This window comes from Branchiostoma lanceolatum, chromosome 15 (assembly GCF_035083965.1).
Source record: "Branchiostoma lanceolatum isolate klBraLanc5 chromosome 15, klBraLanc5.hap2, whole genome shotgun sequence".
Classification (NCBI taxonomy): Eukaryota; Metazoa; Chordata; class Leptocardii; order Amphioxiformes; family Branchiostomatidae; genus Branchiostoma; species Branchiostoma lanceolatum.
In genome coordinates this window covers 6267152-6293149 of record NC_089736.1, presented here as the reverse complement: position 1 = coordinate 6293149, position 25998 = coordinate 6267152, and the positions used below count along the sequence as shown (strand labels likewise).

The 25998-nt window shown below is 42.3% G+C and overlaps 4 protein-coding genes across 5 annotated transcripts; 3 read left to right on the top strand and 1 right to left on the bottom strand.

Annotated features, from left to right (window-relative positions):
- The first annotated feature begins 29 nt into the window (after positions 1-29).
- Positions 30-7545, top strand: LOC136420764 (uncharacterized). Its single transcript, XM_066407862.1, has 10 exons — positions 30-202; positions 1977-2148; positions 2324-2500; positions 2765-2917; positions 3330-3421; positions 3561-3675; positions 3942-4839; positions 5205-5364; positions 5635-5830; positions 6436-7545. Exons 2-10 carry the CDS (start codon positions 1999-2001, stop codon positions 6649-6651), a joined length of 2157 nt encoding a protein of 718 aa, XP_066263959.1. The 5' UTR covers positions 30-202; positions 1977-1998; the 3' UTR covers positions 6652-7545.
- Positions 7546-8081: 536 nt separating this feature from the next.
- On the top strand, positions 8082-13321 carry LOC136420922 (cytochrome P450 10-like). Its single transcript, XM_066408049.1, has 10 exons — positions 8082-8427; positions 9300-9528; positions 9688-9887; positions 10138-10342; positions 10482-10644; positions 11353-11517; positions 11692-11770; positions 12249-12405; positions 12543-12586; positions 12875-13321. Exons 1-7 carry the CDS (start codon positions 8211-8213, stop codon positions 11734-11736), a joined length of 1224 nt encoding a protein of 407 aa, XP_066264146.1. The 5' UTR covers positions 8082-8210; the 3' UTR covers positions 11737-11770; positions 12249-12405; positions 12543-12586; positions 12875-13321.
- A 1874-nt stretch (positions 13322-15195) lies between these two features.
- On the top strand, positions 15196-22395 carry LOC136420460 (extracellular tyrosine-protein kinase PKDCC-like). 2 transcript variants are annotated; one of them, XM_066407400.1, is made up of 6 exons: positions 15196-15282; positions 19198-19837; positions 20171-20305; positions 20709-20904; positions 21286-21392; positions 21862-22395. In XM_066407400.1, exons 2-6 carry the CDS (start codon positions 19226-19228, stop codon positions 21976-21978), a joined length of 1167 nt encoding a protein of 388 aa, XP_066263497.1. In that variant the 5' UTR covers positions 15196-15282; positions 19198-19225; the 3' UTR covers positions 21979-22395. The 2 variants fall into 2 exon arrangements, with proteins under 2 accessions (XP_066263497.1, XP_066263496.1); XM_066407399.1 differs by lacking the exon at positions 15196-15282 and adding an exon at positions 16062-16194.
- Positions 22396-22473: 78 nt separating this feature from the next.
- On the bottom strand, positions 22474-25356 carry LOC136420459 (uncharacterized). Its single transcript, XM_066407398.1, has one exon. It carries the CDS (start codon positions 25325-25327, stop codon positions 22595-22597), a length of 2733 nt encoding a protein of 910 aa, XP_066263495.1. The 5' UTR covers positions 25328-25356; the 3' UTR covers positions 22474-22594.
- Between the last annotated feature and the right edge of the window lie 642 nt (positions 25357-25998).

The following is a 25998-nucleotide window of genomic DNA, read 5'->3' as shown; positions in this document are numbered from 1 at the left end:
GATACACGTGTGACGTCATCTCCAAGGTGTACGCTACCGCTAGCGTACCAAAGCCTTTGTACATCGGTATGCATCTTAGTTCGCTTGGGGAAAACTTGGCCATTGTGATTCGTCGTCACCATACCAGAGCTACAAACTGTATCTGGAACCAGTAACAGTACCGTTTCTCCAAAAGGTGGTTTCTGGGAGGCTTAAGACACAGGTAGGCGTAATATATAACTTTCTTACCAAATTATCCTTGCTTTTGTGTAACTACTGCGGAATCGAGTGGTCAAGCCGTGGTCACACAGCAAGCGACAGTAAGTACAACTTGTGGTCAAGTCATCGTCGCACTGTAATCTATAGCTACCGAATTTATGGATTGCCAGAAGGTCGCCAACTTTCAAAACTGTCAGAGAGTCGACCATATTTTTCCCCCCAAAATCTACCCTATCTCATTAGACGGGGTCCGGTGAACTGCGGACATTGGTTGATCTCTAAGAATAGCTTAGCGATCGAGAGAACACAGGCCGTATTTCAGCCGAAAATGACCTTTTGAGCTCGCAAACTCGTCGGACGAGCTATTTTACGGCTGTCTGACGCCGACAAAGGCATGCGTGTCATTCCGATTAATTGTAGCCCCTTACCGACAAAGTTTAATTGCAAAGATATCATGGTCCCAAACGCAGATCACTTTAAGCTCGGTGTATAATAAGTTTAGAGATTGGCATGGGACTCAATACACATGTAATTAGTAACGAAGAGTGCTGTTGTCTTTTAGGTAACACGTTTATGTTTTTATGATTGCTGAATGCAGAAGCTGATTGTCTATTCACTGCAAAAGAAATGACAAAGACCAACACAAACTCATATTCAAGCTGTTTCAATTTGATACTAACCATGACTTTAACCTTCTGCACACTGAAGCAGCCGTTTGGCACCTAATTCCCCATTGTTTACAGGGTTAGGCAGCAGGGAGATTAACTTGTTAAGCTGTAAACAAGTCCACCAAGGTTACCCCCCCCCCCTCGTCGCTCTTCTGCGATGGCCTTATCATTACTGCCATTACTAATTGAAGCACTGGATGTGTACAGGTATGCTTGGCATGACACCAGTGGAATCATAACAGAGCACGGCAGCAATTCAACGTAAAACAGAATCATACCCCCCTCACACTCCGAAAGATAGGTTAGTGTCGCTGCCAACGCCCATTTTATTCAGCGATGTGTTTACCCATGTGTTACCTGATACACGAGCGCCATTCAAGGTTGCTACAATAAGCTACGTAGTGATATGCAAGTGCGCCAGTCCTAGAAAAGGGTGGTTGGAAACACCAACTTGACCACGAAGCGAGATGGAGGAACGGGGAATTAGAAACATCTCCTTTCCACGCTTAAGACACTTCAAGGGGTAGAAATTAAGGTCAAAGAAACACAACCCTTTGCAATGGGAGATTCTTGCTTTGTTGATATGTCAACAACCTGAACAAAGCATTAACCGTATACAGGTGTACATACCAATATTTTGCTGTTCTAAATGACCCGTTAACACGAGAATGCGTGTCCAGTCCAAGGATGCCTACGGTTCTGTAAGTAAGCCAGCGTGCAAAATACCATTAATCAACGTTGACAGTTGAACAAGCAAAGAGGTAGGTGTTTTTGAGATAGAGCAAGGATTTATATGTTATGTCTTTGGATAGAACACAGATAATATGTAGTCAAAAGTCACTAATACAAATAACAACAACTCATTTCCATAATGATATCAAATTGTAATCACTAGATCTATTTATCCGTCTAATTGCCATTTGAAACAGTTCTTTAAAAAGCATTTTTCAAAGCGTTTGCATGTTGAAGAATACAACACTTAAATGCAAACATTACTCCTTCTCTTTATAGATGTTTGGCCATTAAACTGACATCTAAGAATAAATGCTTGCTTATTCCTTCAAGTCGTAAATGATTACAATTTGCAAAGTGATTTTGATTCTCTTTCAGGAAGAGTCGATCCCAAAGAACCATGAATCTGCTCCATGCACTTGTTCTTGCTTGCCTCTGCGTTTCCATGGCAACTACGCAGAGGTGCACTGATGACGTGTGTGAGTTCACCCTGGTGGTTCGTTATGCACGGACCATGACGCACACCGAGAGTGACGGCGAGGTACACGGGGTAAGGCCGCCATTTTGAATTTTGTTTCCTTTGGCAAGGGTGTTATGGTTTTCTTTTAGTCTGTCCATAGGGCTGTTGTTGTTAGGTTTGCCAACCACATTTGAATTTTTCTACTTCTCATTGCAGTTTTCTGTTAGAGTAGCAACCAATAATTTCGTATTTGCCAACACCTTAGATTGGGATTCTGACAAATGGAAGCCTACAGGACAGATACACGCTTTCTCAGGGAGACATAGACGGGCCCATCGTTCCTGTGGAAGAGTCCATCACAGCTGATGGAGTGCAGCGAAACGTAATCCTCGTGAACGACAAGTTCCCCGGTCCTACACTGGAGGTCATGGAAGGAGCGCAGGTAAACGATGACTGGGATGATGATACCTACTTGTATGATCCTGTTAACGCATTAAAATGCGCATGCGCGGCGAGATGCATCGTGGGTAATATATCAAAGCTAAAGGACATAAACAAAACACTACGGGATATGCTGTAGACAAGATATGTTTACAATTGGCCTTCACCGTGAATATTGCCCTAATTTTTCCATCATCACCATGAAAATCTTTGAGCAATTTTAAAGGGTTATGACAATACTTCATTCTCTCCCGATTTATAATAGGTGGTCGTGACCGTCGTTAACAACCTGCTCAGAGAAGCCACATCACTCCACTTCCACGGCATGTACATGCGCGGTGTGCCATATATGGACGGGGTGCCGTACGTCACACAGTGTCCCATCCTACCCATGCACAGTTTCACCTACAGATTCAGGGTAAGTTACCTATAAAAACACCACCCTCCGTGTACAAAATGCTCACTCCCTTCGCGGACTGGTTTCCTTATGCTGGGCACGTCCGGGACACTGACAGGAAGTTAGGTCAAAGGTCTCATGTTCTGTCTCCAATTTTCTATTATATGCATGTCATTGCCATTAGAGAACCAATGGAAAAAATGCATTAGGCAGAATCATCAAGAAATTAACAATGACGAATAAATCAAGAAATTCACAAAAACTATAAAAGTATAAAAGTATAAGATATTTTACATATGTATGAGATCTTCAATTTATTGTTATATTTGTAAACGTCATATCGTATTTTTTTGTTAGGTGCAGCTGTGACACTTAAAGCGTTTAAGTGTGCTTTCCTGATCATGATTTTCCCTCTATGTCTATATTACAACAGGCGGAGCCGGCTGGGACACACTGGTACCACAGTCATCTTGGCTCACAGAAGGAAGATGGTCTGTATGGGGCGTTCATCGTGCACAAGACAAGGTAGGTACCATTATAGCCTATTGTGTGGTAAACCAAGACAGTAGTAAGATTTAACCTGGGGCTCTAAAGTTCCTCCTTGATGTGTTAGCCTGAAATTACAAATCTTCATGTTCTAATTCTGTGTTCTACATGTATACAGCATGCCGTCAACTCCGTCACTACCGCTGTTCCTGCAAGACTGGTGGCACGAAGACTTCAATACTATTGACGTGGACAGCACTTACATGCCTAACAAGGGTCCTGGGCGCTTCTTTGTAAGTTTGCTGTTGATAAAGCACTGTACAAGACATGGATTAAGAATGATGTAGAAAAAATGCCCTTTTTATAGTATGTGCCTTACGATCTTTATCAAACGAGGATCTATGCGATTTTCGTGGGAAGGGACGTAAGGGTTGCATGTTCTTCGACAATATCTTGCTCTATTGTTTTCTTGCTCAATGGAAACATACGTCCAATGGCAGCAAGTCCTTTTACATTGATTGTTAATGGTTACTAGATATTAGATCTTATCAAATCATAGGTCACCTGGGAAGAACGTGGCTTCAGCTTTGACGGTACGGAACTGACCGCTGTCAGCTTCATGTCGGCACTCATCAACGGCCGTGGTCGCTATGACAACAACTCCGCGCCGCTAACAACGTTTGAGATACCACCGGGAGATACTTTACGGTTCCGCCTCATCCACGCAGGCGCAGAGTACACCTTCCGCGTGTCCATCGACGCGCACAGCATGACGGTCGTGGCAAATGACGGACATGACGTCGAGCCGGTCCAGGTTCAGTCCATCCTCGTCTTTCCGGGAGAGTCTTACGACTTTGAAGTGGTCGGCGATCAGCTAAGTGGTAACTACTGGATCCGTGCCCAGACGCTGTGGGCGGGAAAAGGGCCCGATGTCGAGCCAGAGGACCGACTGCAAGAGGTGAAAGCCATCCTGGCATATGACAACGCCTCTACCGATGAAGACCCGATGACGACCATGCAAACCTGCACCGAAAACAGCCCGTGCCGAGTTCTGAACTGCCCTTTCCCGGCGTTCCCCCAAGGCAGCAACACGGAATGTGTCTTCATGTCAGACCTTAACAGTACCGAAGAGTATTCAATGCCGGACGAGTCAGAAACCGAGGAGTACTTCTTCAACTTTGGATACCCAATCGGCTCCTCGATAAACGGCCGAAAGTTTGCCACCCCGAAAAAGCCACTGATTTTCAAAGCACCCTATGACGTCACCCCCTGCGAAGCCGCATGTGAGACGGACGGATGTACGTGTACCTACATGGCGGAGATTCCACTCGGGAAGACCATCAGGTTTGTGTTGATGAACCTCGGCGTAGGAAGCTTCGGACATCACTCCGTCCATCTCCATGGTTACGACTTCAGGGTTCTGGCCATGGGATTTCCAGAGTACAATGAAACAACTGGTGAGTGTACTACTAGTCGAAATTTACCCCCAAGATTGCTGGTCGTTTTAGTGATGATGGATAATTGCTGGGTCCACATAAAAATATATCTTGACTACCAGGAATACTAACTTCGAACTTCGGATAAGAATTAACTTAACTAACATGCAGTGCAACACCAAGTGATACCATTGTATGTAGTTACCACAAACCAAATAACAAAATTTAATGAATAATAAGTATCATCCTCAGTCTGAAATCTGTACCATGACAACAGTACGGTTATCATATTGATGATAAATAACGTTTTGTGGAGTTTGTGGTGGTAAAATGCTGTGGTTTTCTACAGACTCTATTAATCCATTTTTATACCCTATGATTCGTAGGACGTCGGATCTCTCAGAACGCTGACATCGACTGTGGGGATGACAACAAGTGCAACATGGCTTCCTGGAACGGCACAAGGCCGAACTTGAACTTCAACAGGCCTCCCATCAGGGACACTGTCGTCATTCCCTCCCGTGGGTACACCGTTATAGAGTTCAGGTTCGTGGTCACTTTCTTGACGAAGACTATCTTCTTAGCGACGCCTTAGGGCATACTTCTGTCAGGTTTTAGTTTAAATAAAGAGTGTTACTGTAAAAAAAAAAACAATTTTATTAGGTGACAGAAGCTAGCAAAGATATACTGCAGCCTCCACTTTCGAAGTAAATGTTAAGTCGTGGATTCCGATCAGACTTTGTCTTTAGAATGGTAGATTAATTTTTCACCAAAAGAATCAACAGATCATTGATGGTATTGACCTCCGATCCACAGGAGTAACAACCCGGGCTACTGGTTCTTCCACTGTTATCAAACAACTCGCATGAATGAGGGGATGTCCATGATCATCGCGGAGGCCCTGGACAAGCTGCCCGCCCTGCCGTACGGCTTCCCGACATGTGGAGACTTTACCGGGACCGAGAAACCACCAAGCCGAGGACGAACAACTGCCACAATGGGGCAGTCCACGGTAAGTAGTCATTCTTGTGATATATGAATCAATAGGATAAAGGGGTGCTATCCCATCAAAACACTAGTAAGAGATAGTTAGATGTCTCTTATAGTGAATTAAGGGGATAAAGGGATGCTATCCCATTAATTTACTAGTAAGCATTTCTCGCTTATAGTGAATTAATGGGGTGCTATACCATCAAAACTCTAGTAAGAGAATTTTCAGATGTCTTTTATAGTGAATCAATTGGATAAAGGGGTGCTATCCCATTAATTTACTAGTATTTCTCTCTTAATGGGATGAAAAGGTGCAACCGTCTTAATTTTACTAGGAAAAATTGTCATATAGTGAAATAATGGGATACATTTGTGACAAACGTTATCCCGTGTAAAAGTAGTTATCACGGTTTTCGATTGAAATATTTCTATAACTAAAAAATGGGATAAATAGCATGAGCTCTACAAACAGAACCTTTTTTCACGAACGTTCTGACACCACCACCTACTTTCTATAAGAATCTACTTTTCATGCCAAGACTTGTAACCTTTCTTATATATACATCCAGTTTCGTACATGTTTCTTGTGGAAGATTTAGTCGTTGATATTTTTACATATTTTCTCAGACTGTGGTGGAGTTGGACCACACTCAGCTGATCATCATCATCGTCATCTCGGCAGCCCTGTCTGTAACCATCGCCCTAGCGGCTATCGGCATCTACAATGCACGCGCAAACAAGAACGAGGAGAAGACGATGAAAACACCTGCCACTTTTGAAGAGACAGCTCCAAAAGAAAACGGTGCTTCGCCATTGCAAGGAGACGCCGAGGACGCTGTTTGAGAAAATGTGCCATGTTTTGGAGCAGCGGGAGGGGGGCACAGAAGATCATAACATACAATGGAAATGCCACCATATATTCACAATACTTCATAAATATCTACCACAAAAAACTCTCAATGTAATATTTTTGGCGGTTCCTATAATATGACGTTTACCACTTATGATACAACTTTTGTTGTGGTATTTACAGTGATGTATAGTGATGTAATAGTACAACTTCTGTTGTGGTATCTACAGCGATGTAGCATTGTAATGTTTTATTCAAGATTCACTTACGCTATTGTTCTGATTTGACTCACTGAAGATGAGCTATCGTTCAACTCAACATATCAAGGATTAGATTATTGTTTTCATATTGATGATATCATCTATCCTAGACCTGATATTAGCATAAAATTAGTGTGAAGATCATCTTATTGGAATGGTACATACATATGTTTTTATATATATATCATACAAGTGTGTGATATGGATTTTTCTTTACCTTTTCATTTAATCGAGTGCGAGGACGAGAGCAATCCATAACTAGTGTCCTTCGGAAGTATCTACATTATACTGCATCTGCTTATTTTGGCCAGGCAGTGTTCATTCACTATATGAAGGCTAGTATTGATTTGTATTGGTATTGCAGTGCTGTATTACCCGGGTGTATATTATATCCACATAGCTTTTAGTGTGTAAACCCAGGAGTTTTCTAAGGTTCACTTTTCAGAATTTGTACAATGTAAAGAGACTTAAAATATCTTTTGCGTTGGAAGGTGTCCCGGAAAGCAAAATGACATGCCCAAAAGAGATGGTAATGTATAGGAGATCTGAAGTGATAGGCGATTAATTGAGAGAATGTATTGTGTGTGTAGAGATTGCCAAGAGGAAAATAAAACATTGTTAAATTTGCATGTATTATACGACTTCGACGTTCAAACACAATAGAAATAACACGACAGACACATATATACATAAAGAGCACAAAGTAATTTAGCCACGAAGGCACAAACTGGACAACTATACTGCAAACATATGTGTAACTTTCATTTCGCCGATGTGGACAGCGGTTATGCACCTCTTACACACGACAGCTAGGATCAGCTATGCAACTAGGTTTTAAGCGCCATCTACCTCTTGTGACAACCATGTCCCAGTTCGTTGACCACAAATGTGGAGTATGGGAACTACACACGATGACATATGATCACATATTGCTGCAATGGTGTGATAATGCAACTACACATGACAAACATATCATTGCAATGTGATATTGCAACCGTACACATGGTAAACATATCATTGCAACGGTGTGGTATTGCAACAGATCACCAAAAATGATGGTTCCCGGGGGCTACCCCAGGTTGAAAGGTTAGTCACGTGGTTGCCGCGGTCGCTTTGTTGTATCTAGGTCAGCTGAGATCGATCGGGTCAGCCGACCATCTGACCAAGGGACATTTCGGGGCTAGTTGCAGACAAATCTGCAGGTATTTTGAACGTAGAAACGTACTGTACTTGGCTACTGCTTAAACATTCAACATCACAGGAAATAATAGATCTAGATAGAGTACGAAACGATGTCCCATATTCTGAAGATCATCCGCAGAAGGGCAACAGTTACGCATGATGCAAATCTAGCGGTCTGGAGGCTGGGACAACATGGCCGTGGGGCCGCGAGCACAGCGACTGCGCCTGAACAAACCGTCCAAGACAGGGCAGTCCGACGGTTTGACGAAATCCCCGGTCCGAAGGGGCTTCCCTTCATTGGGACAGCACTGGACTACAGTCTGTTAGGTAAGGCCGTATTGAATATTCTTGACGATCGCCCTTTGAATCACAGGTCACGTCACGAATTTAGTTCAACATTCGTTCGGACGAGAACTATCTCTTTCTGCCCTAGCGGGTGTTCACTTAGACTGTAAAAATAGAACGCAGCCATTGACATTGTGTAACAGTGGGGATCAACCTCCACTAACTGACCAGTCTAACTGGTCCGGACCTTTTAGCCTAGTGGTTAGCGCGTTGATTTCCCAAGCCGTGCGGATCGGGATTGGCGCGGGTTCTAATCCCGGGAGCGGCGTACTCGCCCCCTTGGGTTTTTACAGTGGTTCCCACACCGGCCCTGTGAGTAGCGATCAGATCACACAGGGATATCGCACTCGGAGACTCGGGACGAGTCTTGAAAGAAAAGGGGGAGTAGTGTAACAGTGGGGATCAACCTCCACTAACTGACCAGTCTAACTGGTCGGACCTTTTAGCCTAGTGGTTAGCGCGTTGATTTCCCAAGCCGTGCGGATCGGGATTGGCGCGGGTTCTAATCACGGGAGCGGCGTACTCACCCCTTTGGGTTTTTTACAATTGTAGTGGACTGACAACTCAGAGGTTATATCAAATTACCAGGAAAATATTGCACCTTTTTACGTACCTATATATACTCTACTGTACTCTACTCTACTCTACTTTACCTTACCTTTACCCTTTCACTTATAGGAAATGTGCTGTGAAACGTTTATCATGTTCGTATATTTGCTAACTCTCTGTTTGCCTTCTTTACCTACTTGTTACCTCTATATTTCCTATGTGGGTTTGTTATGTGCCTTATGGCCCACAGGCCTGAACAAAAGCAATAAAGGTCAATAAAGTGAGGTATTATCATTTATTCCCAGGGCGTTTTCCAATACACACAAAAATGGCCAACTCCACAATTGAAAGGTATAAGACGTACGGAAAGATATACCGGGAAAAGATCGGCCCACAGGAAATGGTGTTCGTGTGCGATCCGAAGGACATCGAGACGGTTTTCCGGAGTGACGGGCGGCATCCGGAGAGACCTATTCCGCAGGCCATCGCAACATACCGCCGACTCAGAAAGAAACCGCTAGGGGTCGCGCTTCTGTAAGTTTCTGTTTGAAATACAATGTAATTATAAAAGTGATTTGTAAAGTCATGATCAGTTTTCAAGTTACAACGCTTTTGGAAAAGATGACGTAAACTAGCCTTTGCTTTCTGTCAGATATTAAAGTTACCATTGCCATTACCAAATTGTTTTTGCAGAAATGGAGAAGAGTGGTTCCGCGTCCGAAGTTCCGTTAACAAGGACATGATGCGCCCCAAGGCGGTCGGTGCGTACGCCGGCCTACAGGACGAGGTGTCCCGGGAGCTGATCGGGCTGATACGGGGGGTCGTACGGAAGGGTGAGACCGCTGGGCAGGTTCCCGACTTCACCAAGCTCCTGTATAAATGGGGGCTAGACTGTGAGTAATTGTTTCATTATCACTACTATCAGTATTGATTTTGTTAGGTGCAGAGTCCACGACTGTGGCGTCAACCTGTTTTGTTCTGACTGGCGTCTCTGGGCGCCGCCATGTTGAATATGACGTCGCGCTGGTGCCATGTTTTTCCTGGTTTGAATATGTTGTCATGTCATTTTTGTTGTTGTTTTACTACTTATTAAGAGACAAACGCGCTGCTTGTCAGTCAAACTGAAGGATCTATTTTTTTCAGCCTTGAGTCTCGTCGTTCTGGGCAAACGCATTGGATGCCTGACCCTGGATCAGCTGCCTGAAGACTCTGACGCACAGCAGATGATCGGTGCGGTGAACGACTTCTTTCTGGGTTTCGCCAAGCTTCAAATGTCGCTTCCCCTGTACAAATACATCAGCACTCCTGGATGGAAGAATTTTGAGAGAGCCATGGACACCATTTCTAGGTGAGTATCAGTAGAACGAATGATGTTTTACTTTTACCTGAAAGCTCTACAGAGACGGGGGGAGGTGTAAACTTTCTTGCTTGCATTTACTTTGGCCACGACTTCTTTTAAACGAGTCAGTTTGGTCGTACCTCTTTAGCGTTGCAGAGAAGATGATCGGAGAAAAGCTGGGGGAACTCCGTCAAATGGAAGAGCCCCCAGAGGAGGCAGACTTTCTGACGAACCTTCTATCCCGAGAAGACATGACCTTGGACGAGGCCACCCTGATGGCGGTTGATTTGTTGAATGGTGCAATTGACTCGGTGAGTCTTCCGCAATATCAATAGAGCAAAATCAGATTCTAATGTATAGTCATTCGATAATAGATAGTTGCGGTTAGAATTATTTGGAGTTTTCAAATCCACTGCATGAATCAATTATTTCACTTATTGATTCTATTGTATAGTCATTTGATAATTATAGTTGCGGTTAGAATTATTTGGTCTTTTCAAATCCACCGGATGACTACATTATTTCATATATATTGTTGCATTTTTGTCCACACGTTCTCGAGGGACTAGGTTGTTGAATATTCTTAAACTAGAGTTCCACGACCTCATTTCTTTGCCAAATGACCTTTTTGAGTGACGTATCATAAACATTTGTCATTCCTTATGCAAATATGGCCCTGCATGAATATCATATCAGTTGATCCTCTTCTCTACCCAAATAGAGCAAGTTGTTCAACGTGTGAAAGTCTTATCTAAGCATAAAGGCTGGTGTATCATTTCCTCATAGGTTATGCAAATGAGGCCCTAATTTGCATGATTTATGTCGACTTTATAGCGAATGCAATAAGCTACATGCCGTAGTCCCTCAAAGCAGGCGATACAAGTTGGCGAAACCGACTTAAAAAAACATTGCGCTTTCGGAGTGGCCACGAAGATTTGCGTTTTTTTGATTTACAAAAAAGATCTATCAAAAGTGTAAACCTTACTTAATTTCTTTTATGTTTTGTTCTATCATATCAGACGGCACACACCCTGGTCTTTAACCTGTTCTGCCTGGCAAAAAATCCCGAAGCTCAACAAAAACTTCGAGGAGATCATGGAAGTAATTCCACCGGGACAGCCCATAGACGACAGTGTGTTAAACAAGATGCACTATCTTCGAGCTGTGGTCAAGGAGACATTCAGGTAATTCAAATCTTAAGATACTACATTCATTTCTGCATCTTCGTCAAATAACGTCGTCGACATGTACCTTGAAGTTTGTGATTTTATATGTACACTCCATGTGGTTGTTTGTTGGCTATAACTTGATGCTTTTCTTTTAATAACTTTTGACTTTTTTATTTTCATGCTTTTTAGGATTTATCCGACTGTCCTGAACACTGCACGAACCCTTACCCGTGACGTAGTGCTGTCGGGCTATCACGTTCCTGCTAAGGTACAACATTTTATGATATCCTAGTCAACATTCACAGACGTAGAATCTTCTTGTTATCTGAATAACTTTACTGATAGAGCGTTTGACTGTGCACAGTATTCAGCAAACTTCTCAATGAGCCGATTCACGGTTTGAACTTTGCATGTGCGAGGTCAAATGTGAAGGCCCCTAGTATGTAGACCATGCTTGAAAGCTGATACTATGTCCAGACGTTTTTTTTTTTCCGTTACATCTTACAATTAGGGGCCTTCAGCTTTGCCATATCACCCACGATGCATACGTATACACACTGCGCATGGTCAGTTCAAACCGTGAACAAGCTTATAGCCGCCATGTAATCTATCTTGAGTACGTATCAAGTTATGTGTAAGATAGGTTTTAACGGGGAAAACTTACTCCTGTGCAAGGGAGAAAATAATATGCAGAAATTCAAGACGTAAGAAACGTTTAATCTAGAACTTCCACGCTCATTTTTCAGACCAATGTTCTTCTGGCTCAGAACGTCATCAGCACACTTCCGGAGTATTATCCGGAACCGAAATCGTACATACCGGAGAGATGGCTCCGGACTGGGTCATCAACCGTCCAGTCTTTCTCCCTTCTGCCATTTGGTTATGGACCAAGGATGTGTGTTGGTTAGTAAATGATATTTTCTAGCATAAAAAATATTCATACTATTCACCAATCGTGCTTGTTGATGCCTACTAAGCATTCAGGGTACGAAATATACCTCTTTATATTGAGTACTTTTTGACTTTTATTATATCAACAGGTCGCCGTTTTGCGGAACAGGAACTATACCTCGGGCTGGTCAGGGTGAGTATATTTGGCTGCTTGTTACAGTTATTCTAGACAGACCAGCTTGGGAAATCCAAAACTTCTAATCTTACTCATATATTTATAGCATGTTTGATATGACGGACAGGCATAAAATGTATTACATTTTATTTGCTGGCAGCACGTAGTAGTGAAGAAACGTCAGAAGAAGCTGCATTGTCGAAAACAAACAGATACGTATTGTTCGGTATACAGGTGACTGGTCCTCCTTTCAAGTGGTACACATATCCATTTTTACATCTTTGTATATGTTTTCCGACCGTACAGATCATCCAAAACTTTCATGTTGGTTGGGACGGAGAAGATATGAAGCAAGTGTGGAGGATTTTCAACGCACCAGACAGAGACACGTTCGTCTTCAGGGAGAGAGAAACGTAAAGCAGCAAAATATGACGCGTACAAGTTCAGGGTTTATGTGATTAACACATGATAATCATAGGTCAGAATGTGACGGGTAAAGGTTCAGGAATGATGTCTCATATCTCATGATAGGTCAAAATGCAACATGTAAAAGTTCTGGAATTATGCCATTAACACATATCTCAACAACACATATCAAGGTCAAGGTGTATAACGTGTATGTGATTAAAACATATGATAGTTTGTAATGTATAATGTAAGGTGTAAAGGTTCAGGAATGATGTGTTAACACACATCTTATATATCTTATCATAAGTCACAATATGACGAGTAGATTCAGGAATGATGTCATTAACAAATTAATAAAGTTATTATTAACACATACATTTCAAAATGTGACGTGTAAAGGTTCAGTTATGATCTCATGATCTATCAACATGTGACGTGTGAGATTTACGAAAGAAACTGGCCTACTTCAGTACTCTGCCCAGTACTCTATCACACCACAGTATGTAGTCTAGTATTCAAGTTACGACACTCTGATCACAGTGGATTGTCAAAAGGAAAATATAAATCTCTTACTTATTTGAAATGTATATAATGACACAGAAGGTCCATGGTTAGAATATAACTTGCAATAATGAATAATCTATAGTGATTTGATATGGAGGGGTTGGAACCTAAAAAGCTTAAACATGAAGAGTGGACCAAATAACAGTAATGTGTTGTTTTTCATTAATAGTACACCTTTCACAAAAAGTAAACAACAAGAACATCAGATATATCCTACAAGAGAGCATATGTATATTCGAAGCGTCGGGTATGGGTACTTCATAACCCTATAGTGTATATTGCAGATGGCTTGTCATTTGCTATGTTTGCCATTGTTAAAGATGTACATGAATGATGTGATACAAGGAAATGATATAGTATCTATTATCATTTGACTGACCGGCATAAGATAACACGTTATGCATTTACTCTAGAACTTGTCAAGGAATAAAACTCTGTCAGATGCAGTGGTCAATCTCTTGGCTATTATCATTAATATTACATACACTGGCTTATTTGGCAACATTAATATTTTTCACATTTAGGCAAGGAGGTTTAATTAGTTACATGAATCACAGCTAGTATTTAATGTCATGTGATTAGAATTAGGATATTGCCTGCATGTGTTGGCTGTGTAGAGTTACAAACTTGGCTAGACTTGGATCGTATATGAAGTATATACGATACAAATCATACATTTCTGTCAGTCATAATGCAGTCCATTCATTTGGTGTCCAAATAGATGGATCTTACAGAAATGCAGAAGTAGCCAAGGCATAAACGAAGACCCCACCGACCCGAAAATCATGCAAGAACGCCGATCGCTGGGAACGGGAAAACAAGACAGTGACCGGTGCCAACAAACATAACAAAACAAGAACGAGCACGGCTTGATCACTGTTCAGAGAAATGTTGAAGAAATCTCCATTTTCTTTTAGCCACATTAAAATATAGCTGTACAAACGTCACATCCATATTCCTGTCCCTATAAAACGAAGACCACTCCACAAAAGTGGCCGTAGACTCACCCATGTTTGTCGTACATCAAAGAGAAACTACTGTGACAACCAAAATTACCGCCATTTTGTCCTCCAGCCGAAGATGAAGTCCCCGTAACCCCGCCGAGGCTTCCAAATATGGGAATCATCGGAAAAGTCAGACCCATCGGCCCTGCTCGGCCTGTACTCGGCTGAAATCGTAGCATGTGACGTCATGTCTCAATGAAAAAGCCCGCGAACTTCGGCGCTACGAACATACCAAGAAGGTTGGAACATACTGATCCAAGGAGCTCAGCCCCGGATTGAAAACAATCAGTCGCAGCGCGAAACAAAGCCTCACAACGGGCTGTCAATGCCATGCTCTCTTTTTATGATTTAACTTCCTTGATTATATCTCCTCGATTTAATAGATCCGACCACTTGACACATAACGTTAAACACTGTCCACCCCTTGGCTAAATATGGTAAAATCCCTCTTGCACAGTCCACTTGAATAGAGTGGAAAATCATTATGTTTATTCATTGTAATATCTTAAGCGGGAAAATGCTTAAAATCTATCGATGTCAGTGATCTGCCTAATCAACATGCCTAGCACTTTATTTGACAGTAGAAACAGTCAGAGGTTTAAATGTGATTAGCTGTCCTAGCAACAAGAATTTAGTTGCTATTCTACCTATTTTGAAATGTAATCGTCCGGAAGAAGCGGGAAATCTTGAATGAGACTGATTTGGAAGGACACCCCTGTCACTCAAATATATCCTCAGGTAAAATACCGTCTGCTTTCTCACAAAACTACCGTTTTCGCCTTGTATGTGTGCTAGATATAAGTTTGAGTGTATCTAGGTCACCTTTTAGAGAGAATTGTCTGTCGATGTAGGAAGTTTCTCTCGTTTTATCATAAATATCGTTTGCAAGTTTCTCCTCAATGTTCCCCCCACCCCCTAAATTACACTGAATGCTGAAATGTTACAGGCACAACAAAACCAGTGTCAATCCCAAGCCAATGTGCCAACATCTGCACATTTGCCGCCATGATCCGTAAAATGAACACAGTAGTAGTATTTTGCATGTTAGTATTTTGATGCAAAGTGGACAAAGATTTTGAATGAAATAGTCAATATGGTGATGGAATGATTCATTAACATGTAACATTTACAAGAGAAGGTTTGCCTAATTTCTGTCTGTATGTATACAAAGTTGAAAGCCCATGAGACATAAACAAAACATGCCTGGGCATGGTATCAAGCATGCTCTAGACAAGAACTGTTTACAAGTTTGGGGCCTTTTCCTTTGACGTCACACAAGTGCAGATAAAACCATTAACCGGCTTATATTGATTTGGTACACCTTGGGTTCCCCTGGGTTCTCAAAGGTATCATGCCTTCCACTGTTGTTATGACGATCTTTGCTAAGTAAACTCCACACCTATCATTGGTAATGATTGGCTAGATTTTGACACAATAATATGCAACATACACTTGGGCAAATCTGGTTTTACACCTGTTCTTGTAAACACTATATGTATTAAACAAACCTATGCTATCTTGCAGTAGAATGAAGAAAGGCTGACTCCTTCTTGAAGTCTGGTTGACAGAGGAAAGGTTTCAGGCTTCTTCAGAACTGAGGACACAAGGAAGCATTTGACCAAGACTGTCATGTCATGGCGGTTTGCTTTGGTAGGCTTTTCTGAACCAGATGGAAAGTATAATGCATGGTTACGTATCTATTTGTATAGATAAGGGGTGTGTTTGTTAGATAAGGGGTGTGTTTGTTAAATTCTAATGTTAGCCTAACATGTGAAATATCACAACTGAAATCCATGGAAGTCTCAAGACATGGTTTTGAACTTCCTTGGTCAGACTATTGTGAAGGTGTACATGAAACTCAAAATCATGATACCACAAATATGTTTTTTTGTGCTGCAGTATTACTTTTTTCTACTGACAAAACCTCCTTTTCCACTCCTACCGCAAAATTAGATCCCTGCAAAAATAAATGAATCTACAACTTAAACTCCTCTGCCCCCTCCCCACACTGTACACATAGAGTTCTAGTAATGATATTTATTTCTATTCTAGTTCGAATGCCTTGATGGTTTCCCACTAGATAGTTTTGTGTGTCTATGACATATGGTTCTTGGTCTTTTCATGTCTCAGTTACTTTACCTTTAATCTTGGTATTTTCAAATACAGAATTTCCAAAAACAAATGACAGCCTGCCTCTCCTCAAGTATGTACTACACTCCTGTGTGGCTTTAAATCCCTAAGTATGTACAGTCTGTTGTGTTCCGCTATTTGCTTCACTCAAGTGCTTAGCCTTGGTAGCCTTGATGAGCCGTGGTCAACAGCACGAACGTTTTTCATATCTCGCTACGCTAACAATAACAGTAACATTAGTCATCGTTATCTTATCATTTGATTAATTTCAACGGGTCAAAATGACCTGTGCGTACACCTTCTGGTTGACTTAACATTCAACCTGCTAAGGTTGCCGTTTGGCAGCAAATTTGTATAGGTTACCGGGTTAGGCAGTCTGGAGAAGGTTAAGTTGAGAGGTGTAACGATCGATGACTCTAGGTAAGTAAGTCTTACTAAGATCTTCGTTTAAATCTGAGATTTTGCCGCCAAACTAAGCAGTTTCTACCTGAAAAAAACTCGTCCATGCCAACATTGCTGGGAATACTTCGGCTTCTCATTACTAAGGAAATTGGTCTTAAAGGAATTTATGAGGAAATGTAACGCAAGTAATTTTGCCACACTATAAGTGCTGTGTTTTTAATGTTGACTTCTTAATGAGCCCAAATCACAGTTTGTTTATCCTGGTTGTCATGGCCTCGTGGCCCTGTTTTGGTCAGTGGTAAAAAGGGAGACTTCTGATTGGTCACTGATTGTGTACTGCTGCTTTCGTCATCAAAATGTTAGTGTTAGGCCACTTAGGGTCACGCTGCGCGGTATTTAAGGACAGTGACGTAGCAGTGTAAAGACGTGTTTGTGAAGGTGTAAGACAGTCGTTCATTCCTGCCATATCATCCTTTACGACGACGCCTTACGCTGATATTGAGGTAGGTACGATCGAGCTATGCCTTCCGGTTAAACGTAAAAATTGAAAATGTTTTTAGCTGAAATCCGTCCAGTAATCAGTTACGCTACTAGAAAGCCTCATTGGTTGCAACAACAATCCATTTCTGAAGGTCCTTTACATTTTTTCTTGAAGTTATTCTCCACCAGTTTCTCCTTAAAGGTTTCAACGTGTTGACATCTGTAGAAAGCACTAGAATAGATGGTTCTCGTGGTATGGTGTACTTTGCGCTTCTCTGCACATTCTAGATCTATTTCATCCTACCCTTGGTGCAGATATGTCTTTCTTTCCAATCATCGCACCGATAGAAAGGTTTCCTCAAATAATTCCTCCTGGTTCACCCGTTCGACTGTCGACATAAGGCTCAGCCAGTAGAACTTGCAACCCCTAAATTTTTGTAATATAAATCAGACCGATATCGATTCCACGTTGTTTTTCCAAGCCTACTGATATGTTATTAGTTTGAGTAAAAACTACTAACAGAAGTCACCGTTACGAAAAATAACCTGTGGTACAGAATTAGAGAAATTTGTCGTATCGGCCAGCTAAAGTTGTGTGCTGCCAAATCTCTCTTTTACGGATTCCAGAGGCACACCTGGTTTCTGTTCCCCCTAGCTATTGATGTTCTCTTGTCGGTTGAAGTTTTGAAAGGAATTCGAAGTTTAAAAAGCTTCGCTAGGAAACGTAATTTCAAACTTTTATGCCCTCGCCACTACTGTCACAGTGCTATTGGCGTTTGTTTTCGCTAAGTATGTGCCATGGAATGTGTTTTTTTGGCCGGCCTCGCAGGTTATCTGGTGTTGTGGCGATACACGCCGTCGATAGTCAATAAAACTGTCGAAAATAACATCAGCCTGATCCCGAAAATACATACACGGCCGCTAATGGCCGATTGTGTTTGATTAAAAGTCAAAACAATCCATTTGTTGTTTCCGTTGCGAGGATATTTTACAGTATGCAGATAGTATGATGGTACGAAATACACCAAAAACAGACATACATAGAAACCGTCATTGGGAGAAGTGTCACTGGCAAGTATGCTAAGTTTTCTTTAGGTCTTCAGAGTCCAGATCCAAAAATGTACCTCAGAGTCATATCACTGTTGTTTTTTTGTGTCAATAAGGCTTTATTCATATCTATGGAACGTGTTCAGCAATTGGCATTGTCCAAAAGTTAATAGTACTAGTTATCTCACTTTTCTATCATGATACAAGGCTCGTGTCTAATATTTAGAGCTGCCGAGTTAAGCCTGAGTATACTTAGGCTTATGCTGTGTTTACGTACATCAGTCCAAGGATTAGCAGTGAAATCTTGTCAACAACTGCCACTAAGTGCCCTTAAGTGGTTCTCTATGGCATAGAGATCACATGCCATTAGCTACATGCATATGCAACTCAACGCACACGTGGGTTAAACGAGGGTCAAGTCCGAACACAGATGATGGGCAGGTACGATGGGTGATGTTTTCGTGCGTTCGTGGAACTTGTAGGAAGAAGCCGGTTCATGGCTTGAGGTGCGTATGTGCAACGCATTTTGTATTCAGATTGATACTGTTTGATGCTGACAGAATTCTTATTGGGATGTTTTCTTGTTCTTTCTAGGTGTGCCAAATAAGACAGAAACTTAAACATGGTCCGACAACGTAGACTTCATCACGGCCACAAAAGGAAACTTTCTTTCATTATCCCTCTGCTTCTTGTGTACGTTCTAGTCTCTGCGTTTCTCGATTTGACCTATTCGGGGTACATGTTAAATCACATGAAAAGAATTACAACACCAACAACAACAGAGGAGACAAATGTGACGAAACTTTTGTGGGAGGGGTTGTCTCGGCTTGACCGATTGGACCAACAGCGGGCCAATCTAAGCAAAGAGTTAAAAAACATCGCAAAGTTAGCGAATGTGTCGGAGGAGGCGATTGGTCCCTGGATATCACAGCTTCAACCAATGAGAATCGCAGACACTCCCGGTAATCAAACCGCGCTTCTTACTTGCCAGGATATCGCGGAAATTAGAATAAGTCATCCAATGGGAAGAGGTGTTACGAAAGTTGTTGAACTGGGGAATTACAGAGGCAGTGGAGTCGCCGTAAAGCGCGTACTGTCGACTGTGAAAGACGTGAAAGAGTGTACTAAGTCGATCGAGCGTGGCAGATGGAACAAATGTTTTATTTTTCCCAACTACAAGCTGTTGAAGGAGATCTTGTTGCTTCAGCAGCTGAAACACTCAAACATCGTGCAGGTGAGGACATATCTTCCATTACCACAGTATAGATACAGTACCATCAAATAGATGCATTTTTGGTTACGCCTCACAAGCGGAGCCTTTTCTGTACAGGACAGTGAAAATGCCGAGTTCGGACGAGAACTTGGTTCGGACAGTATGAGCTACCGAAAATATTACCAATATATGATAACGTTGTGTAGCAACTCATAATTTGATGTGACGCTTGTCGCAATCATATCTTTCTCCACAGGTTATTCCATAACTTATGGGATGTAAAGACTTTTGTATTGTGTAGTTTTTTTTCATATTTAGTTATATTAGGTAACTATTATCTTTTCTCGCTCACAGCTCCTTGGGTACTGTGTGCAAAGTGAAGAAACTGGCGAAAATTTGGCAGACCATGGCGTTGTGTCCGTCACAGAAATGGGCACTAGATTTCACGTAGGAAGGGCGCGCAAAATGGACTGGAAAATACGACTGAAGGTATCGATATGCCGTAAAACAGCGTTGAGCAACATCTAATCTCCGTTAAAATGTATCCTTTTAAACAGATACCAATGATATTATTGTTTGTTTAATTGCTTCTAATAAGAATAACGATTGTAGAATATTTTACCTTCAAGTTGCTATATACCGTTTGCCTTATAGAGAAAACTACCCTCCTCTTAACATCACTGAACCCACGCATTACAGGAAAACTTACGCTTCGTCTTCCGCTGTTTGAAAAGGAAAAGTGAAAAATAACAGGTTAAGATTTGGAAGTAGCATTTAACTTCGAATAGCTATGAGTTATATTGTACTCCATTGTTTTTATCCGTTACTTCGCCTTCGACCAACAATTTTCAATGAACTTATTTCTATATTTTTCTAATGTTTCTTTTCCCAGATTGCTATCGACCTAGCGAGTCTGCTGGACTATCTGGAGCACTCCCCGATGGGTTCTCTTCTCATGGCGGACTTCAAGGTCGAACAGTTCGTGTGGGTGGGGGGCAAGGTCAAGTTGACGGACCTGGATGACGTCAGCAACGTGGAACGGAAGTGCATAGTAGACTCGGATTGCCGGATAGATAGAAGGGATGTTGGTAAGTCACCAGAACAATTGTTTTCCCCAATTTCACAGTATTATCTACTGTTTGGAAGCATTTTTTTTTCTTTTTCTCAAAACCTTCAACAATTTAGATGGCATCAAGCTATAAGTTATTAATGATCCTCCCTCAGCTTCATATGGAGGAATAATTTCCTTGTTAAACTACTCGCATGTTTGCTATCTCTGCGATTTTGCCATGCATTAGAAACTACGTATTCTTTTTTCTTTTTAGACAAGCTGATTTTAACTACAGAACTTAGTTTGTCAGTCTTATGACGATACACAGTAGTTACAATATGATAATATTGTATGGGGTAGGACTTCAAATACACCGACTTTGCCATTTACTTCAATCAATCTTCCTTTGTTCTTATAGGTATTCCTTGTGCTTATGGTTCATGTCAAGGACTCAACGCCAAACACAACATGAACGGAGCCTATAAGACGGTATTGCGACACCTACTGGTTCACGCTGGAACTGAGGTAAGACGACTTTCTGCAAAATCAAAAACGCTTGAGGGTATTGTGACTCCGAAAATAGAGTCTATGGTTTTGGGGTGTGTTTGTGAAGGTGTGTGTCCATAGTTATTTGGATACACTCTCGGTAGAGTGACAGTAGGTGAATGGGAAGATGACCAACAGAGTGCAAAAAGTACAGGTCAGAGGAGGTAGAAATAATCAGACCTGACAGTCTGGGTCATCAAAGAGCCCATTGATTTACGGAGAGGTAGTCTTTTACTTTCTACTCAACGATTCCAACGGACCGTGGTTGATCCTTTCTACCATTACAATGTCTTAAGTACGCATGCCCGTAAATTCCACGACAGTGCACCTCGAAAGAAACGCCTACTGAGAATATTTGGAAAGTCTGGTAGACTGAACAGTGGTACACCATTTGGCTCTCCCCCTGGCGTCGCTAAAAAACTCAACTCAACTCTTTCATATTTTTCAGGAGACTACCTTGAGAGAAGAACTGAGAAGCATGAGCATAAGCGCCGCCTCGCTACACTCAAGATTACTGCAGCTGCTGGACAAGGAGCTTACTCTGGACAGTCCGACTAAAACGTAGTTCAGCAACCCTTCTCTCTTTGCCTATCCGTTAACAGTATTTTGTGACTCCTTAGAAGCAACAGACTGAGTTTAAATATATGCGAAACGCTTTACTGAACTTTTATATATGGGTTATTGAAAGTCCTTCTCGAAATATGTAAATAGAACGTTTAAAAAGCACTACTGTTTCAGTTTCTTTAGAAACCAAGACATAACTTTACACTTAGATATTACCAGTATGTAATATTGGCGTTACTCTAGAATATTCTGCATATATGAAATAAACGTAATAAAAGCTTTAGAAAATATACATGTTAATGTAGATACAACCTACCATTCAGACAACATCATCAAGCTTTGTAGATTTGACTGTATTCTTGGTAATACTAAAACCTACTTTAAATAATACATTTTACCTCGTGCATTATCTGTTTTAACTTCTGAAAAAAATGGTTGCCTGTGCAATATTCACATGCTTTGATCTAAGGTGATTGAGTTGCGGGTACTGACGCTTACGTCATCTCCTTGAGCTCCATTTCCTCACCAGAGCGACAAGTTCTTGTTTTCTTCCGACCAGTACTAGTGCACAGTGCATTCCCTAAGAATGCCACAAGAGCAGCATCACAAGAGTACGCTCATACAGTAGTTTCCCACTGCGTCAAATAGTCTACAATAACGTCTTCAATCTCATCAACCAATTCCGCAAGTCTTTCTTCAAGTTGAGCAGCAGTTGGTCTGTGGTCGGGAGCACTACACCAACACTGACACATCAGCCTGTACAGGTCTATGGAACATTGCTCAGGCTTCTCCATACGGTTTCCTTGCCTCAATATCTTCACCATCTGACAACAATTTGGCCGGAAAGGGCCAGGGTAGCGCGGCTCCTCTCCTAGGCTCGCAATCTCCCACAACATGACACCAAACGACCACACGTCACTCTGACAGGTGTACGACCCATCCCGGAGAGACTCCAGCGCCATCCACTTCAGCGGTAGTAACTCATCCCGACCGTGGTGGTTGGTGCGCTCGTACACAGTGTTGGTGTAGACATCTCGGGCTAACCCGAAGTCTGACAGCTTGGCAACCATTTGGTCTGTGATGACCACGTTCCGGGCGGCCACGTCACGATGGACGATTTTGACCCGTTCTAACTCCTGTAGAGCCTTAGACACATCGACGGCGAAGCCGAGCAGAGTAGCCCAGTTCACCGCGTTGGTGTTTACTCTGAGTCTGGTCAGATACGTCTGAAGGTTTCCGTGAGGGGCGAATTCTAGTATTATCCTCTTCGGATCAGTCAGGGTGACCACGCCGTACAACTGAACGATATTTGGGTGCATGACTTTTTCATCTTCCTGTTTGTGCAATGATTTGTCGAAAAGATGGACCAGTATGTCCATCTCGCGACAAAAGTCCGCATTGACATTATCCTGGTTGACTTCGGGGTAAACCGTTTTGATAGCGACTTTTACCGGCAGTTCTCCAGGTATTTGGAAGGTTCCTTCTACAACATGGCCGAATGTGCCAATCCCGACTAAGTCACCAAGGGTCAAGTGCCGAGGGTCTCGTTCCCATGGGATTAATGACGCTGCCAAGTTTAGTTGTTGATTGACGCCAAGAGGCTGTAGTTCCTCATGAACTGGTTCTTGACCTTGTTTCCTTAGAGATTTTCTTTTTCTTCTTTTAACTATACAAGCAAATATCACAACAACAACAGGTAGGGTGAACACAAGCATAGTAAGATATAGTGAAGTCTTGTGAGCAGTTTTAACTGTACTTCTTTGCTTCCCTTCGCAGTATTCTCCTTTCCGGTCCGGTGGACAGATACAAGTTCCGTTGAAAGGGTTACACTCCGCGCCGTTTTCACATCGGCATTGTTGTTCGCAATTTGTCCCGAATTTTCCTGAAGAGCAAGACGTGTCACAGGTAGGGCCTGTCCAACCGGCCTCACATACACACCCCGTCCAACGGTCACAACCAACGTCATGTAGACAGTCGCACAGCCTGTCACACCGCTTTCCGTGAAGACCGGGAGGACATTCCGTCACCTCTAAAACGTAGTTTGTCTCGAGTGTTTGTCCGACAGGTGTACCGGCTTCACACGTGTACACACCGTTGGTCTCTGGTAGAATAGGACTGATGGAAAAGTTAGGGGAAGTTTGGATAAAAACTTTGGAACTGTTGTTGCGAGATGACTGAAACCACCACGTCAAAGACGTGACATTGACGTGTACAGAACGACATTGTAGGGAAATATTCCCAGTTATATACATGTTTCCTTCGGGTCGGACGTCAATAGCGACTGCTGGGGTTGGTATATCGCATGCCACACCCTTCCAACCAGGAGCACACAGACAGGCCCCGTTGAAGCCATGACAGCGGGCGTCGTTCTTACAGGTGCAGTTTTTATCACAATATGCACCGTATTTGCCATGTGGACAACCTGCAAGTCTGAATGTTATATTGATTGTAAAGTTTCCCTTTCCGTACGGACTTGAAGCCATTATGTTCGTCAATGTCACTTTGGATGTCACAGGCGTAGCTGTCTTAAGTGCGCCAAGTCTGAAGAATAGAAAGTACCTGTATCTTTCGTCATCAATCCATATAGGATTGAAACTTTTAGAAGCAACAAGTTCGGAAAACATCATAGGCGCCACGACTTCTTGATAACCTTGATCTCTAGTTATACTTCTGTCAATCAGAATTACTGACACGTTGTTGTCTCCTTCCCCAGAGTACAGATAATTGAAGCCAGCTTTGAAAAAAACATGAGCATTTGCTACATCTTGGAGATGATGGATCCCGACCGTCATGTTCACTTTGCATTTGTCGTTTGCAAGACTAAAGTATACTGAACGTTTTTTCACATTTACAATATCAGTCGTGTCTGTGATCTTTATTCCAGTGCTCGTTGAGATGTTAAGTAAATAATTAGTTAACTCTACCAATCGAGGAATACCAGAGGATCTTTCAGGGGTTTCACATGTCTTGTTGTAGTATGGAGGGTATCCAGACACGTCCAACACATGAACAGTCAGGTTCCAGAGTGTAGTGTTTTCAGCGAAGTCGCGTCCGATGCCTATCAGGATTTGTAGTTGATAAGTCGACTGTATTTGATAATCCAAAGGATTTGCAACTTTAATTACACCTTGACTTCCTGCTATCCGAAACCTCTCATAGTCATTACCGGCAAGAAGTCTGTATGTCTCTCCCAACTGCTGGGAAGCGCTGTGATGGGCAACAGTTGTTCCTACTCGGGCGTTTTCCGGAACAAACACTATTGTATTGAAAGACGATGTACCTCCAACCAAGGAGAATGCAACAAGGCTGATTTGAAAATACAACATGCCAGAGGCTCTTGGACAAATCATTGTGGTGTGCAGGCTGTTGGAAACCTACGGGAGTAAAAACGATGATATACATTAGTCCATGTCGCTTACCTACAGTAAAAACATGCAAATTCAAAACACCGGTAGAGAAACAAGACTTACGATTGGTAGTTCCTTCCTAATTATTCTAACGACCCCAACCGTAACGTCTCATGTTCTTCTTCCATTTGTGTCCAAGCCTTCCTAGAGCTGAATTGATGCAGGGTTTACAGGTTTCACATATATATACATGTACATATACATATTTTATCCACACTTGCATTTGGTGGAACTGTCGCAAGGGTCTGGGCGGCTGCCATTCGGCGACACCAGGTGATCTCAATAGGACCTTCCCCAACCGAAGTCAGGTACCCAGTCGTGTAAAGTGCCTTTCCCAATGCAAGGGCACAAGATTGGTTACATGACGGGATTCGAACCCAGGACCACTTGGTTGTGAGTCGAGCGCTCTGCCGTTGCGCCACACGACCCCACCTTTGATAATATCCTTGTCTAAAATGGGTTCCACGTTTGTGAATGGACATAAAGTCAGGTAGACGACCTTGATTTGGGTCACAAGAATGCGGAACTGGCCAGTGTCACTGGTCCATGGAGTGACAAACACACAGTCAAACAACTTCTGCTTTTACTTGGCTCAGACGTGTTTTATTTCAAGT